The sequence below is a fragment of the Eublepharis macularius genome, chromosome 12 (assembly GCF_028583425.1).
Source record: "Eublepharis macularius isolate TG4126 chromosome 12, MPM_Emac_v1.0, whole genome shotgun sequence".
NCBI classification, from domain to species: Eukaryota; Metazoa; Chordata; class Lepidosauria; order Squamata; family Eublepharidae; genus Eublepharis; species Eublepharis macularius.
The window spans coordinates 75845069-75859661 of record NC_072801.1 but is presented as its reverse complement, the minus strand read 5'-3'; the positions used below and the strand labels follow the sequence as shown (position 1 = coordinate 75859661).

Sequence of the window (14593 nt, the reverse complement as noted above, 5' to 3'; positions counted from 1 at the left end):
ACTTTTCAGTAAATCTGCAGAGATTGGGTTGTATGCCTTGTAGTTGAGAAAAATGTAATGAAAATGTTCTTAAAGGATAAAAGTCTTGATAATAATAGTCTCAAATTACCCTTCAGCTCTCCCATGCTACTTTCTCTTAAATGCAGATGAGATAACAACATCAACAACAACATTCAATTTTTATACTGCCCTTCAGGATGACTTAACACCCACTCAGTGCAGTTTATAAAGTATGTTGTTGTTACACCTACAACAAAACACCCTGTGGGGCTGAGAGAGCTAGAAGCTGTGACTGACCCAAGGTCACCCAGCTGGCTTCAAGTGGAGGAGTGGGGAATCAAACCCGGTAGTCCCGCACTAACCTCTACACCAAACTGGTTCTCAACTTGCTCAGCCCTGATTGGCATCAATTTCCCAGAAGCCTTTGGACAAGGTTGTGGGAAGTGGCTACTTGTAGACTGACCATTCATTCCTCTTTCTAGCTCCTTTGCAGGTTGTTCTGTATTGAGTGTATGCCCCTGGCACTATTTTCTACCTGGCTTCTCTTTTTCCTTGCCTGTCAAGGACCCTTGAATCTGAAGTTATTTACCCTCCCACTCACTTGCCTGCACTAGGTCTGCCTTCCTTGGATTTTTGATTTTGCCTTAAATTTCTAACCCAAGTTCACAGAACCATTACATTGCTTATATCCATCCTAATCACACCTCTTGACCAAGATCTGTCCTCCTCTTTCTTTACACCTACCAGTGCTTACCCTCGCATTTGCTGGTGTTGTACATTGCAATGTTCTGAGAGCCTGGCGGATGAGTCACTCGACAGGTGTAGCGGTCCCCTTCGTCCCAACTTTTTTTGGTGATGTTTTGTCTGATGTAGCTGGAGTAACCCTCGCCTTCTTTTCCACGGAGGGTCACCTTCCCCTTGGTTTGCTCCACAGCTCCATTGAGCAGCCATTCCACTTTGGCTTGGGCAGGGCCAGAACTCAAAAGAATACATACAAGCTCCAGATTGGCCTCTGCGTTCTCCTCATCACAGTCAGGGGTTAAAAGTCGGACCTGAATTGGCTTTGGTTTTCTTTCAACACAATCTGGAAGTAAAGGAGTGGGAAAAAAGAGAAATTTGCTGATATTTGGGAACAAGCATACAGGAGTAAGGATATGCCTCCATAGGGAGTATTATGGGTTTTGAGTGGGCTCGTCTTGTCCCCATGAAACATTCATAATATCTGCTCCCCACTATGCATAGTGGGGTAGGTCAGAGTAAGACAAGACTGTGGTTGGTATGCAATTCCTTTACCACATTCTGCATTTTTAAAATTTATTTATATCATTTATACTCCGAATTTCTCACTGAGACTCAAGGCGGATTACACAGTATGAGCATAGTACTATCAGGGCCAAGCTACAAGTGACAAATGACACTTGAATGGCAAGTGAACAGACTTGTGTGTTGGTTGTTGTGGGTTTTCCGGGCTGTATTGCCGTGGTCTTGGCATTGTAGTTCTTGACGTTTCACCAGCAGCTGTGGCTGGCATCTTCAGAGGTGTAGCACCAAAAGACAGAGATCTCTCAGTGTCACAGTGTGGAAAAGATGTTGGCAGGTCATTTGTATCTACTCAGGAGGGGTGGGGTTGAGCTGAGTCATCCTGTAAGAGTTTCCCAGGGTGTGGAATGCTAATGGCGGGAGGCTTCACTGTATCCTGAGGAGGTTCTTTTGCATATGGATTGGTGCTTGATGTGCTAATCTTCTCTGCAGGGCTATTGTTGGGTATAGAGTCTTTTGTTAGCCTGGTGTTTTTCAGAACTGGAAACCATGCTCTGTTCATTCTTGCATGACACTGCATCTCTCATGACACTGAGAGATCTCTGTCTTTTGGTGCTACACCTCTGAAGATGCCAGCCACAGCTGCTGGTGAAACGTCAAGAACTACAATGCCAAGACCACGGCAATACAGCCCGGAAAACCCACAACATCTCTCATGACACTGAGAGATCTCTGTCTTTTGGTGCTACACCTCTGAAGATGCCAGCCACAGCTGCTGGCGAAACGTCAAGAACTACAATGCCAAGACCACGGCAATACAGCCTGGAAAACCCACAACAACCATTGTTCTCCGGCCGTGAAAGCCTTCGACAATACATTAGACTTGTGTGTATTCTTCCCTGTTCACTTGCCATTCACTTGCTCTCCACTTGATCACTATGTGGTCAAGTGGAGCACAAGTGAATGGCAAGTGAACAGGGAGGAATACACATGAGTCTGTTTACTTGCCATTCAAGTGTCATTTCTCACTTGTAGCTTGGCTCTCAGTATCAAGTACATTTCCCCCCTACATAACTGTTTCCGTCCAACATGCCAGTATAAAATGAGTAGCCCTGCTGGATCAAACCATACCAACATCTGATGATGATAACATTCAATTTCTATACCGTCCTTCAGGACAACTTAATGCCCACTCAGCGCAGTTTACAAAGTGTGTTATTATTATCCCTGTGAATGAGTGGGGCTGAGAGAGCTCTGAGAAGCTGTGTTAATTAACCCTGGTTAATTCGGTCCAGTATCTTGTTTCCAAGAACCACTCAGATGCCACAGGCAAGGCAAGAAGCAGGGCCCCACAGCCAACATCCCTCACCTGCTGAGAGCTCTCTAGCACATGACAATCCTCTGTCTCCAGAGGTCCCATTTTGCTATCATGGATAAGAGCCAGCAGGAGTCCTTGCCCCCCATACCTCCCCCCCCCCATTGAAACGATCTAAGCTAGTTGTTATTGAATCAAGTTCATTTTTCTGGCATCATTCAAGACACTGCTGATTATGAAGCATTGGATTTAAGTAATTTTGCCAGATCTGGCAAGTTGAAGCATCACTTGCATTTATTTATCCTATGGCATTGTTTATTGACGTGGCCTTGATATTGATTGTGCTAATCTCTCTCTATGTAATCCGCCTTGAGTCTCAGTGAGAAAGGCAGACTCTAAATGGCATAAAGCGGCTCTCTGCACTCAAAATTGATATGTCAAAATTATAAATCATAAAGTGTAAACATTCATTAAATTTCAAATGGACGCCTTCTTTTTGACTCAGCTCTTGGGCCACCCTCATTTTCTGTGGGATTTTATTTCATTTGTTTAAAATGTTTGTACCCCACCTTATCTTCTGAGGCTCAAGGCAGCTCAGATCATTCCATGATGTGGGAAACCATCTTACAGTGCCTTCCCCCCCTAAATATGTTTGGAACTCCTTTTATCAACCCCTCTCCCGAACAACTGGGTTTGTTTTGAGTGTACAGCATATTTCAAATTTCCATTCATGGTTTTTACCCCATGATAAATGCCTTACGGTTGCTTTCGATGTGCTTCCGTTCACCCTCTGGCTTTGTAATACCAGCATGCTTCACGATGCATGTATAGGTGTTCTTTTTAAAGTCCGTGGAAGGAACGGTGTACTGACTGCTACGGGTGAAAAACATGTTGCTTCCATTTGGGAGCACTTCCGGGAATGTCATTATTCTTGTAGCATCTTTAGGTTCCCACGTGATTTCTGCATTGCCTGGGGAATAGCCAGTAGCCAGGCAGGCAAAGGTCACACTTCCAGAGAGTTCTTCCGTATCAGAGCCACAGCAGGAGAGCAGAGGAAAGACGGAGGGAGCTTGTGCTTGTGCTGTGGGAGAAGGAAAAGGGACAGAAGCAACAGGAGACACAAAATGACAGAAATAAATTTTCAGTCACATTATATTCATAAGTTTGTCTATCCCCTATACATCTCTGTCTGTCTTGTTTATAGTTGTATAGAAAAACCTTGTTAATACATGAACGAAGACCTGCTCTCTGTTTCTCTTTCTGCATCCTTATATGCATCTCTCCCTCTCTCTATGTATATCTGTCTATCTCTATATCCCATTAAAATTCGTGTTGCGTTACAGTGTACAATAATTTCGCTTATATATACCGCTCTTCTAGACAGATTAGTGCCTCACTCTGAACGGTGGACAAGTAAGTGTTATTATTATCCCCACAATACAGCTGGGGAGCTGGGCTGAGAGGAGTGGCTTACCCAAGGCCACCTACTGAGCTCATGGCAGTAGTGGGATTCGAAACAGTAGAGTGCTGATTCACAGCTGAACCACTTAACCACTGTGCTAAAGCAGCACGTTCCTGCTCCAAGGAGCTTACATTGGTCTGGAGGTGGATTGGGAAGGACAGAAAAAGCCCACGTTATTTTAGGTGAACTTGAATAAATACCATTATATATTCTTAGTTTTTGGGCTAGTCACAGTTCTCTGGAGCTCTCCCAGCCCCACCCATCTCACAGGGTGTTTTGTTGTGGGGATAATAATGACATACTTTGTAAACCGCTCTGAGGGGGCATGAAGTTATCCTGAAAGGCAGTATACAAATCAAATGTTATTATTATTATTTGTGTTTGCGTGTCACTCTGACAGATTTCTATCATTTTATGATAGAAATCTGACAGTCATCGTAACTTTCTTTCCTTCCTCCTTTCCTCACAGTGTTGCTGAGTTGTAATATAATCACTAAATGTATTCATATAGTGAATACTCTATAGTTGGACTTGCTTGAGGTAGATCTAAATGTGATGGAAGCCACACCCAAATCATTTCCGGGCAGCTATTCTCTGTGTAGTGAACCCTGTGCATCAATCTAACTATTCCTATAGTCCTTTAATCCCATTTGTGACAGTAACCGGATTATATCTCTGTGAGATCCTCAGAAAAATTTCTTTACAGTGATGTATTTAGATAAGAAAAATAGTAGAGTTCAGTAGTACCTTTAAGACTTACCAACTTTATTGTAGCATAAGCTTTTGAGAACCACACCTCTCTTTGTCAGATCTGACAAAGAGAGCTGTGGTTCTCAAAAGCTTAGGTAAAGGTAGTCCCCTGTGCAAGCACTGAGTCATTACTGACCCATGGGGGGATATTGCATCATGACATATTCTTGGAAGACTTTTTACGGGGTGGTTTGCCATTGCCTTCCCCAGTCATCTACACTTTACTGACCACGAAAGGATAGAAGGCTGAGTCAATGAGCTTATGCTACAATAAAGTTGATTAGTCTTAAAGGTACTACTGGATTCTTTACTATTTTGCAATGACAGACTAACACAGCTAACTCCTCTGTATTTAGAGAAGCATGCCTTTGATACTGTAGAGGATGTTGGAGTCTCTGTTGTGGAGGATACAAGCAGAATCTATTTCTTAGGCAACACATCAAGTCCTGGCCATTTCCCTCCATGAATTGAGTATGCACCATAAAAATATGTTAACAATGGGCAAACGGTCATTCAGGACATCTCTTCAGCCATTGCATGTCATTGTGGAACTCCTCACAAAATTCTGATCAAAATTAACATACAGACCAGGGAGCGAAGATGGACTAAATATTTTCAGGGAGAAAGTTGCTCACAGCCCGTTGCCCACACAAATCCCACTGTTTAATATAGTTTTTTCTTGAAAGAGAAGGTCACACAAAACTCTGACATCACCTGCAGAAGTCTGTATAAAACTTCTTCAGTTTCTCCCACCTGGCTCAGTGCTCAGCATTCAAAATGGTGCTCTTGCCCAATCATAGAAGCAGGCCAATTATATCGCATGGGTACCCGTTAGAATAAGGGATATAACAGGGACACATTTATATCTTTTCTCTGTTTAGCTGGACTTATACAGCATTATAAACACACCATTAACTCTTTTTCTATTTTTTTTACAAATTTTGTGTTGACGACAAATTCCTCCACTATTTCTCCACAGGGGTGGTAGATATGAAGCTGATAACATTAAGACATCTCTCTGAGGAAGGCATATCTCATCATGAAATTTATACTAGTGTTTACTTCTTCTTTTTACAAGAATTTCAGAGTCCTAATACCATACACCCCTTTTTGTCCCTGGCTGCAAAATTAATTTGGGATACCTTATGCACAGGAACTACCAGCAACAAGTAAGTGTAACAATTCATAAGAAAGAGTTGATAAAGAATTCATCTTTATTGTAATATTATACATGCAACCAAAGTAAAAATGACAAACATTCTAGTCGGTATGGATTCTGCAACGGTCCTGAACTCTATTGCACCTGAACTCTTCATGGCTTTATACAACAAAAGCTAGAATAAAATATGACCACCACAGAAACAGATAAAACAAAGGCAAAATTGCACCACGTCGGTTAGATGGCTTTAAAATGTAAACAAGTGGGCCACAAATCTAGTTTAACACATATTGAACTTTAAGATTATGATAGAAACCAAGAGAATAATGCAAGCCCTGCCCCCATGTCAGTCCTCTCACAAAAATGAAAAGAGAGATGTAAGTTCCTGATTAGTATGATGAAAGAGAGGGAAAGTATGGAGTCCACCTAATCCACTGTCCGCAAAACATTGTCATCGCTATTTCACCTGGAATTGAGGAGGAAATAAAAGTAGAATTAGTGTTGCTGTAGAGGATACATACTATAAAACTACCCATTCCCTTTCAATCTCTGTGGCATCTGGCTCACCATCACCATCTGGTAAGAAAGATGCCGTCCAATGGCATGATAACTTTTTTACACAATATAAATGATGGCTTTGGGCCTATCTATATCCTTCAAAAGCAGAGGGCTGGAACTACTGATGTGGTACCTTCTTTGAATAACACAATGGTCCACAAAACATGACCACCCTTGGGCCAATCCTGTGAAGACTACTAGCAATGAATGTAGATTTTGCTCTTAGTTTTCCTCTCTTCTGGAAGGGAATGATGGCCGGACCATAGTTTGTAAGACTGTCTTCTAGAAATTTCCTTTCAAATCCTTCCCATACCACCAACTTTACCTTGATGACAGTCACGGTGGCGCTGTAGAAGAGGCTCACAAGGAAGAGGATGATGAACGTGGAAAGGATTGACGAGATGTTTAGGAGTCCTTCATCGTCATCAATGAATACAATCCCATCAAGGTAAGCTTTGGACGATAAATGGAAATCAATTTCTTTAGGAGTTCAGAAAGAAAAGGAGAGGCATCAATGTAGTTGACATAGAACACAACAAATGGCAACACAGCGAGGACAAAAGCAGGGAAAGTGAGGAGGGAATGGGAAAGAATTTTTTGATAGACAACAGTTAAGTCTTGATTATGCCAAGCAGTAAGTACAAGAAAAAATCTTGTGGTAACTTAAAGAATCACAGGTGTATCAAGCGCAAACTGTCACTGGGTTGGATCCAACCAGCTTCTCTGCTGGTGTAAAAGGAACAAGGGATGCCCTTTAATTGCTCAAAAAGGGACTGCTGTTGATCAGAAGACCTGCATGGTAAAAAGCCATATGAGATGGGAGCTGTAGTAACAAGAATTGTGGCTGGATCCAATCCCTCGGCTTCATCAGATGCAGGAAGCAACAGCTCTGTCAGTGGAAGTATATATACCACATGACACTTTCTGTGCCCAAAAAATCTTTAAGGTGCCACAAGGCTGTTCTTTTTGCAGCTACAGTTTAACTTAACTACCCCAATGGAATCTGTAACCGTGGAGGGGAAAGAGAAGTCAAGTAGCAGAGAGTAGGATTGGTATCTTGGCAGATGGAGGCATTTCTCAGTGTTGTCCAGATGAAGAACAATACCCCATTTTCTTGAGAGAGAAGGGGAAAGCCATCATTTTTTTCTCTCTGGGCAAAGAATTATTGTTCGGTTTGCTGTTGACTCGAATTCTGCTATTGGATCCAGATGAAGAATACAAATTAAGAGAATTGGGTAATTAGGGAGATAATGGTTGGGATACTAGACCAAGGACCCTCAACGGGATAGTCCCGGCAAGCCCGATCTTATCAGATCTCGGAAGTGAAGCAGGGTTGACCTTGGTTAGCAATTGGATGGGAGACCTCCAAGGAAGACCAGGGTTGCAGAGGTAGGCAATGACAAACTACCTCTGTTAGTCTCTTGCCTTGAAAACCCCAGCAGGGGTTATCATCAGTCAGTCATGACTCAACGGCCCTTTCCACCATGACATTAGACCAAGCAGCAATATGAGGAAGCTCATAATGGATCCATGTTGGTATCTTTGGTTGTGTTGGTATAGTAGAATACTGACATATATCCAACATGAAAACAACCTAGGAGTTGAGCTCATACCAATGGAAGCAAAGCATGCTTGAATTGTGTGTGGTAAGGCCTGCTTGGTAAAGGGAGCCAGGAATGTCTCCTTCCGGTATGGTGCCCTTCTAACTACATAAAGTTCATAGAAATTTTGCAACAATTGTCTTGTGATGAAGATGGTCCTTGGGAAATTTGTGAAGAAGGAACTGCTTGATGGTTTTATATTGGCTTTTTTCAAGCTGAGAGCAATTTATAATACAGAATTTATGGTTGTGGTGAAATAATTGTGGCGAAATGGTGGTGAAATAATTCCTGAGGGAATAGGTGTGCTAGCAAACTTAAACAGGTATCCAGTAATACCTCAAAAGACTGAAATGTATTCCAAGATAAGCCGTCGTGAGACAGAGCTCATTTGATCAGATACTTGATTTCTGCTTAATAGTGATGTAATAAGAGAGATGTCTCATACTTGTGGTTGTCTTTGAACATACAGCTATGAAACTCATATACTGAAGCGGACCAGTGGACCACTTTGACTGGCAGCAGCTCTACCCTGCTGACTTAAATTCTTTATCTGGAGATGCCAGGAACTTTGCCTAGGACTGTTGACATGCAAAGAAGGGGCTCTTCCACTGAGCCATGGGCCTTCCCCAAAGTTTATGAGTTTCTTCAATGTTGCATTTGAAGATTTCTTTTAAAAGTTTTCCCGCAAATTGAACTCCACATACAGCCAGTTTGGTGTAGTGGTTAAAAGCGTGGGACTCTAATCTGGAGAGCCGGGTTTGATTCCCCACTCCTCTGCTTGAAGCCAGCTGGGTGATCTTGAGCTAGTCACAGTTCTCTGGAGCTCTCTCAGCCCCACCCACCTCACAGGGTGTTTTGTTGTGGAGATAATAATGGCATACTTTGTAAACCACTCTGAGTGGGCATTAAGTTGTCCTGAAGGGTGGTATATAAATCAGATGTTGTTCTTATTATTCAGATGTTTATCTTCTTGGAGTATTTAGCTATTTAGGGTTGAATGTATAGCTTAAAGAGTGTCTTATAATTAGTGTATCATTTACTGGTACAACTGTAGAGAAGTTAGAGGGAAGGTGGGGTTCATGTTTGAACAGAGTTTCTCTTCAGTCCAGAACTCGATCTACTCCATGGTACTGATGTGTTCTATTTGTGTGTGTTTGTGTGTGTGTGCTGGTGACACTTCCCTGTCTTTCCTTATGTGAATACTCTGTGGATTTTATCTATTACTATTATCCTTTATGATGGGATCAGAACAAGTACAGAAGACAGTCACTGTGCCAGTATTCCTGATCCAGCTAACCTGGGTTAAAATTCCTTTCTGAATCCAAAGTGATTCGAGCATAAGGGTTGAATTGGGTCATCTCCCATGAGGTTGTATTGGGGAGCACCTCAGAACCATCTGATACTGATCTGTATTGCCCATGGTCCTTCTATCCCCTGAAAGCCAGTTTGGTGTACTGGTTAAGAGCTCAGGACTCTAATTTGGAGAATCGAGTGTGATTCCCCACTCTTCCACTTGAAGCCATCTGGGTGACCTTGGGTCAGTCATAGCTTCTAGGAGCTCTCTTAGCCCCACACACCTCACAGAGTGTTTTGTTGTGGCTATAATAATAACATACTTTGTAAACTGCTCTGAGTGGGCATTAAGTTGTCCTGAAGGGTGGTATATAAATCGGTTGTTGTTGTTCTTATTAAGGGTGAGGTGGGGAAGGGGGTGTACTGACTCCTCCCAGTTACTTTGCTCTTCCTTTTGTGAGTTGATCTTGACAGGAAGGAATGGAAATGGTTCTGAATTATATATGGGAACAGGAAGAAAGATGTTTGCGTATGGAAAGAGAAGCAAAGAAGGTCGAATGCCTGGGATGAGAGGTTAATCGGTGACATTTCCCTCCCAAAGAGAAAAATGCTTTGCTGGGGAGGGATGGGGACAACCATGACACTTTCCTACTTACTGGTCTTTTCTTAAACACCATTATTAAACATCTTTGGAAAAAATGGATGTCTTGTCTAAGTTTTGTCCTAGTCAAACGTGACTCTCTGTGGGATTGGAAAAGAAGGAAGGAAGTCTGGTGCATGGATGAACCATGTCTCCAAATAAGCACCTCATCTCGTATCTTTTCCCCCATGGCTGCTTCTAGAAAAGAAGTAATAGTAGTAGACTTATCCTGGGTCTTCTGTCTAATTGTGGTAGAATTACCACTGTTGCCATGACTACAGCAAAGAAATTCCTGGGCAAGCAGGAATGTTTTGGAATATGGTGATCTGTTGGTGCAGAGTTGGAGCAGCAGTTGATAGTACTTTCCATTTCTTTTTTTTGTGTCTGAGAGTGAGTGATCTTCTCCATAGGGACAATGGAGAATGTCTTTGGCCAACGAGATGAATCGTCTGTGTGAGTGTGAAGTGGGCAATGCTTTTTCAGTCATGCGGATGCTCCTTCCTTAAAAGCTAATACTACAATTCAACATCCAAATTAATGTCCAAATTTTAGTAGTAAGTGACATAGCCCTTCTTGTTGCAAAGACCAACAGTGTTCTTTGCAACAAAACTGAATGTTTTAACCAAACATTTCTAAGTTAGAGTTCATGTACAATGTGCATCTAAACGTTTGTGCGCCAGCTACCAAGATGTCACCATAAACACTTTGATGGCATCACCACTGCAGTTGTTATATCCTGCATTTGTTACTTGACAAATGCCAGTGTGTCATAAATCCATGAGGAAGTGGTTTGTTTATTGAATAACTGGCGTCTGCTGTCTTTGTTTGTAAGACAGACAAAGACAAGTTGGGTCAGCTTATCTGAAGACAGTGTTAGGTGTGCTTCAATGGAAACAACTGCCTTTTGATGTGCATAAAATATATCCTTATTTATTTAGATCATTTATGTATCACCTCTGTGGAGAGAAATGTGGTTTTATATGTGTGTGTGTGTGTAAGTTTGTGCATCAGTGCATTAACAAAATCAAGCTCTCATCAGTCATTTCATATGTCATTTTAAAGTGTGTTGCAAATTCTCAAGATAAGGTTTAATAACATGCTTGTCTTGGAAAAAATAATGTTGGCATAGATGGTTCTAACACTCAATGAGTGAGACATCTCCTTTCTTATGCAGAACTATTAAATCTTTTATCCTCCCAGTCCCTACATTTATTGAGAGGGTTCTTGAGATGATATGGGGAATGGATTATCAGATTGTCTTGGATCATCCCAAATTACAAAAAATCCATGAGATAGAATAAGAGAAATGGGATTTTCTAGCTTTCTAAAACAGTTCTTCCTCATCTTAGAAATGGTAATTGAACGATTTAGATCAAAGAGCATCATAATGTGTAATGAGGTAAGAGAGGAAGCAATGGAAGAGGGACTCGCAAGAGAAAATGGTAATAAAAGACCACAGCCAGAGAATGGATGGGAGAAGAACTTCAGTCCTCATGGTTCATCCATGGGAACACGGGACATCTCTAATGTTTTTAGGATTGTTATGAAAATCTCAGACCTCTGTTGAGAAGAAGTTGTGGGAGTATTTTTAAATGAAGCTTTATTTCCCATTTAATTCAAATGGGATGTAGGTCTTTCCATGCTTGCACAATCAAAAAGAAATATTAATCCTCCCCCTACTCCCGAACACCATTTCTCACATCACGCCAGATTTTTTCTTTCTGTTTTGAAAAAACATACTTTATTGCAAACTCTCATTCTTCATCACAAAGATGCAGCCAGTCAATGGATTTAACATTTAAGAACACTCATTTAGACCACCAACATTGCCTATCCTTTCTGCTACAAAACCAATAGTGAGACAAGGAGACACAACAAGAGAAAGATGCTGGCAGAAGGAGCGGGATGGAAGGTGGTCAGCAGAAATGACAATGATGGTTAGTAGCAAGTGCTGGCGGTGTCGGAGAGCACCAGGGAGACGTTGACATTGGTGGGTTTACCCGTGTGCTTGTCTACGGTCTTCTGAGTCATCTGGAGGGGAAGTGCCTCGTGTCCCACCACGCAAGTTAAACGGGCTCCAGAATTCCAGTCCTGCTCGTTGATATTCAGTATGCTGTAGGCAAAGTACCGCTCGGGGGACTTGGATTCTTGTATGGGGCCACTAGTGAAGTATTCCGAAACTGGCACGGGCTCACCATCCTGCAGCCATTTCACAAAGAAGTCGCCGGGGTAAAAACTTTTTATCAGGCAAGTGGGAGTGGCTGTTTCCTGCAAAGCCAGTTGCTCTGAGGGTGGGGGGAGGACATAGACTGCTGGAGCACTGTGACTACCACCTGGATAGTGAAAAGAAGAAAAAGTATGCACATGGGCAAATGTATGTTGCTCGTTATATCTGAAGAAATTCTTAGTATAGCATTTTTAGCTTCTTGAGATGACAACTGAACTCTGACTGATCTCAGATAGCTTGTCCTGAGAAAGCAGTACAGTGGTGCTCCTTTAAAAGGTGAACTGGAGCCAGCAAAGCTAACACCAGCACCATTGACCCAATTGAATTTTTCGATTCAGTAGCTTTCTATCAACTGGAAACAGACCCATCTTTCACTGAACACAATGATGCTCTGGTTTCTCCGCATAAGTGGGGTGAGCAGGTAAGTCTGTACAACTCGTGAAGCTGCCATCCAAAGGCAGCCATTTAGCTCCTGCACCAGTCCTGTCTGGTGGGCCACCAGAGGCTTAAGAACCCTTTCCTTTTTGCTGCTTTCCTCAGACTCCTAGTCACTTGAAAGGTCACAACGTATATGGATGCTGAGATGCCTTTGATTTGGTGGGCTGCAAATTATGCATACCATTCTAAATGAAAGTGGTAATGCAGTTTCAGTCCTCAAAGAATAGGCTATGAACTAGTGTTAGCACTCAACCAGCTCCCTTGATTTCACCCAAAGAAGCCGATATACAAGTCCCTGGAAGCCCTCTGGTTGGTCTTAGCCAAATCATTAACTGTTAGTTTGACCCAACTTGCAGAGCCATTATGAAGCAGAAAGGACAAAAGAGCTCCCCATGTAAAGAGATATTGTAATGGGAATTCATTGAAGTTAAGGTATCTTGGGGTACCCTTGTTTCTGCTTTAGGTTGTAGTTAATGATTTAAAGGGCAGTTCATAAGCATTCTGGAAACTCTGGAATCTACCAGAATCAAAGATATGTGGAAGACAATGATACTGGGGGCTCTTTAACTATTTTGTGGGATGATATAAAATAGTCACCTACCATTCTGCTTCTTCAAAGACTTTACTTCAGTAGTAGCAAGTAACCGATGTTTAACTGTGCACGTGTAGGTATCCCCTTTCTCCCATTCTTCTGCACAGATTGTGGCTGTAGCATCCACAAATACCAGCTCTCTGTTTTCTTGCTCTTTAGCCTGTCCAGTTGTGGTCTCCAATGTTTTTTTGTCGGATGCTCTCGTCCAGGTGACATTCAGTGCAAGATCCTCACCAAAGGGTATGTTGGAGATTCTGCAGGTCAGTGTGGCTGACTTGGTCAGGTAAATATCATTGAAGGATGGTGGGATGGTCTCCACGCGGATTCGCACATTACATTCACCACCACCTGAGGAGCAATAGAGGGACAGCTGAGAACAATGTTTCGTTTCATAGTAAATGAAAGCATGGCACCTGAAAATCTGCAGGTGCTTCATACCAAATACATACTACGCATATTTCAAATGACCAAGATACTTCAATGTCTTCATCTCTGTGGCTAATCAGTTTCTTGGATCAAATGAGCATTTTTCAGGCTGTGGACAGGCACTCTTGATGTCTGCCTCACAGCTGTGGAAGTCCTTTCAGTTGGAAGTCCACCAATCCCTGGCTTAGTCAGTTTTTAGGAAACCAATTACAGTTTTTCTGTTATGATAGGATTTTCAGTATATGCTAGGGCATCCCTCTGCTTTTAATTGCTATATTTTTGTAACATACGTTTGAATACAGGTCTATGGAACTGGCAAAAGATTGATATTATGGAGGCTTATGTATTCAGCCATTCTTCCCTCTTTCTACATCTTAAAGATTGTAGCTTTACTAGCCGATTCTGATGGCAATATATCTTATAAAATGGCTTTATACGCCCTGGCTGCAAAAAAAAAAAATGGGCTAACGCGGTTCTTAAGGGATTCAATTAATACTGAATTTTCAGGATTTTTACTGTTTTTATCAATTATGTACTCTTTCATTGTCCTATCTGAATCTGTCAACTGAAAATGGTTTATCGGTTTTATTTAGTTTGAAATGTTATTGTTCTGACTATGTTACATCAGTTTTACTTAATTATATATTTCTGGTTTTTTACTTTTTGCTATTTGTGATTTGTAATGACCTATGGCTATATACAATAAACTTTCACTTACTTACATCCTAAAGATAACAGTAGAACAAAATGGATGGACCTACAAGAACATTTGATACAAATTTAACATAAAATGTTGCTTTTTGATACTTGGTAGGATATTTAAAGTCTGATGAAATTTTAGGTCAGCGGACTTGTTTGTGTCTTTTTTGTAA

At 41.7% G+C, this 14593-nt stretch overlaps 1 protein-coding gene and 1 gene segment (V, D, J or C); both read right to left on the bottom strand.

Annotated features, from left to right (window-relative positions):
- Window positions 1-14593, bottom strand: part of LOC129339980 (uncharacterized) — a 196399-nt gene that overhangs the window by 66367 nt on the left and 115439 nt on the right. The window lies entirely within an intron of this gene.
- The window catches only part of LOC129338783 (Ig mu chain C region membrane-bound form-like), a 37154-nt gene continuing 28593 nt past the window's right edge, over window positions 6033-14593 (bottom strand). Inside the window, 4 exon segments of the C gene segment in view lie at window positions 6033-6412; window positions 6830-6984; window positions 12039-12371; window positions 13305-13643. Coding sequence covers window positions 6404-6412; window positions 6830-6984; window positions 12039-12371; window positions 13305-13643 — 836 coding nt within the window.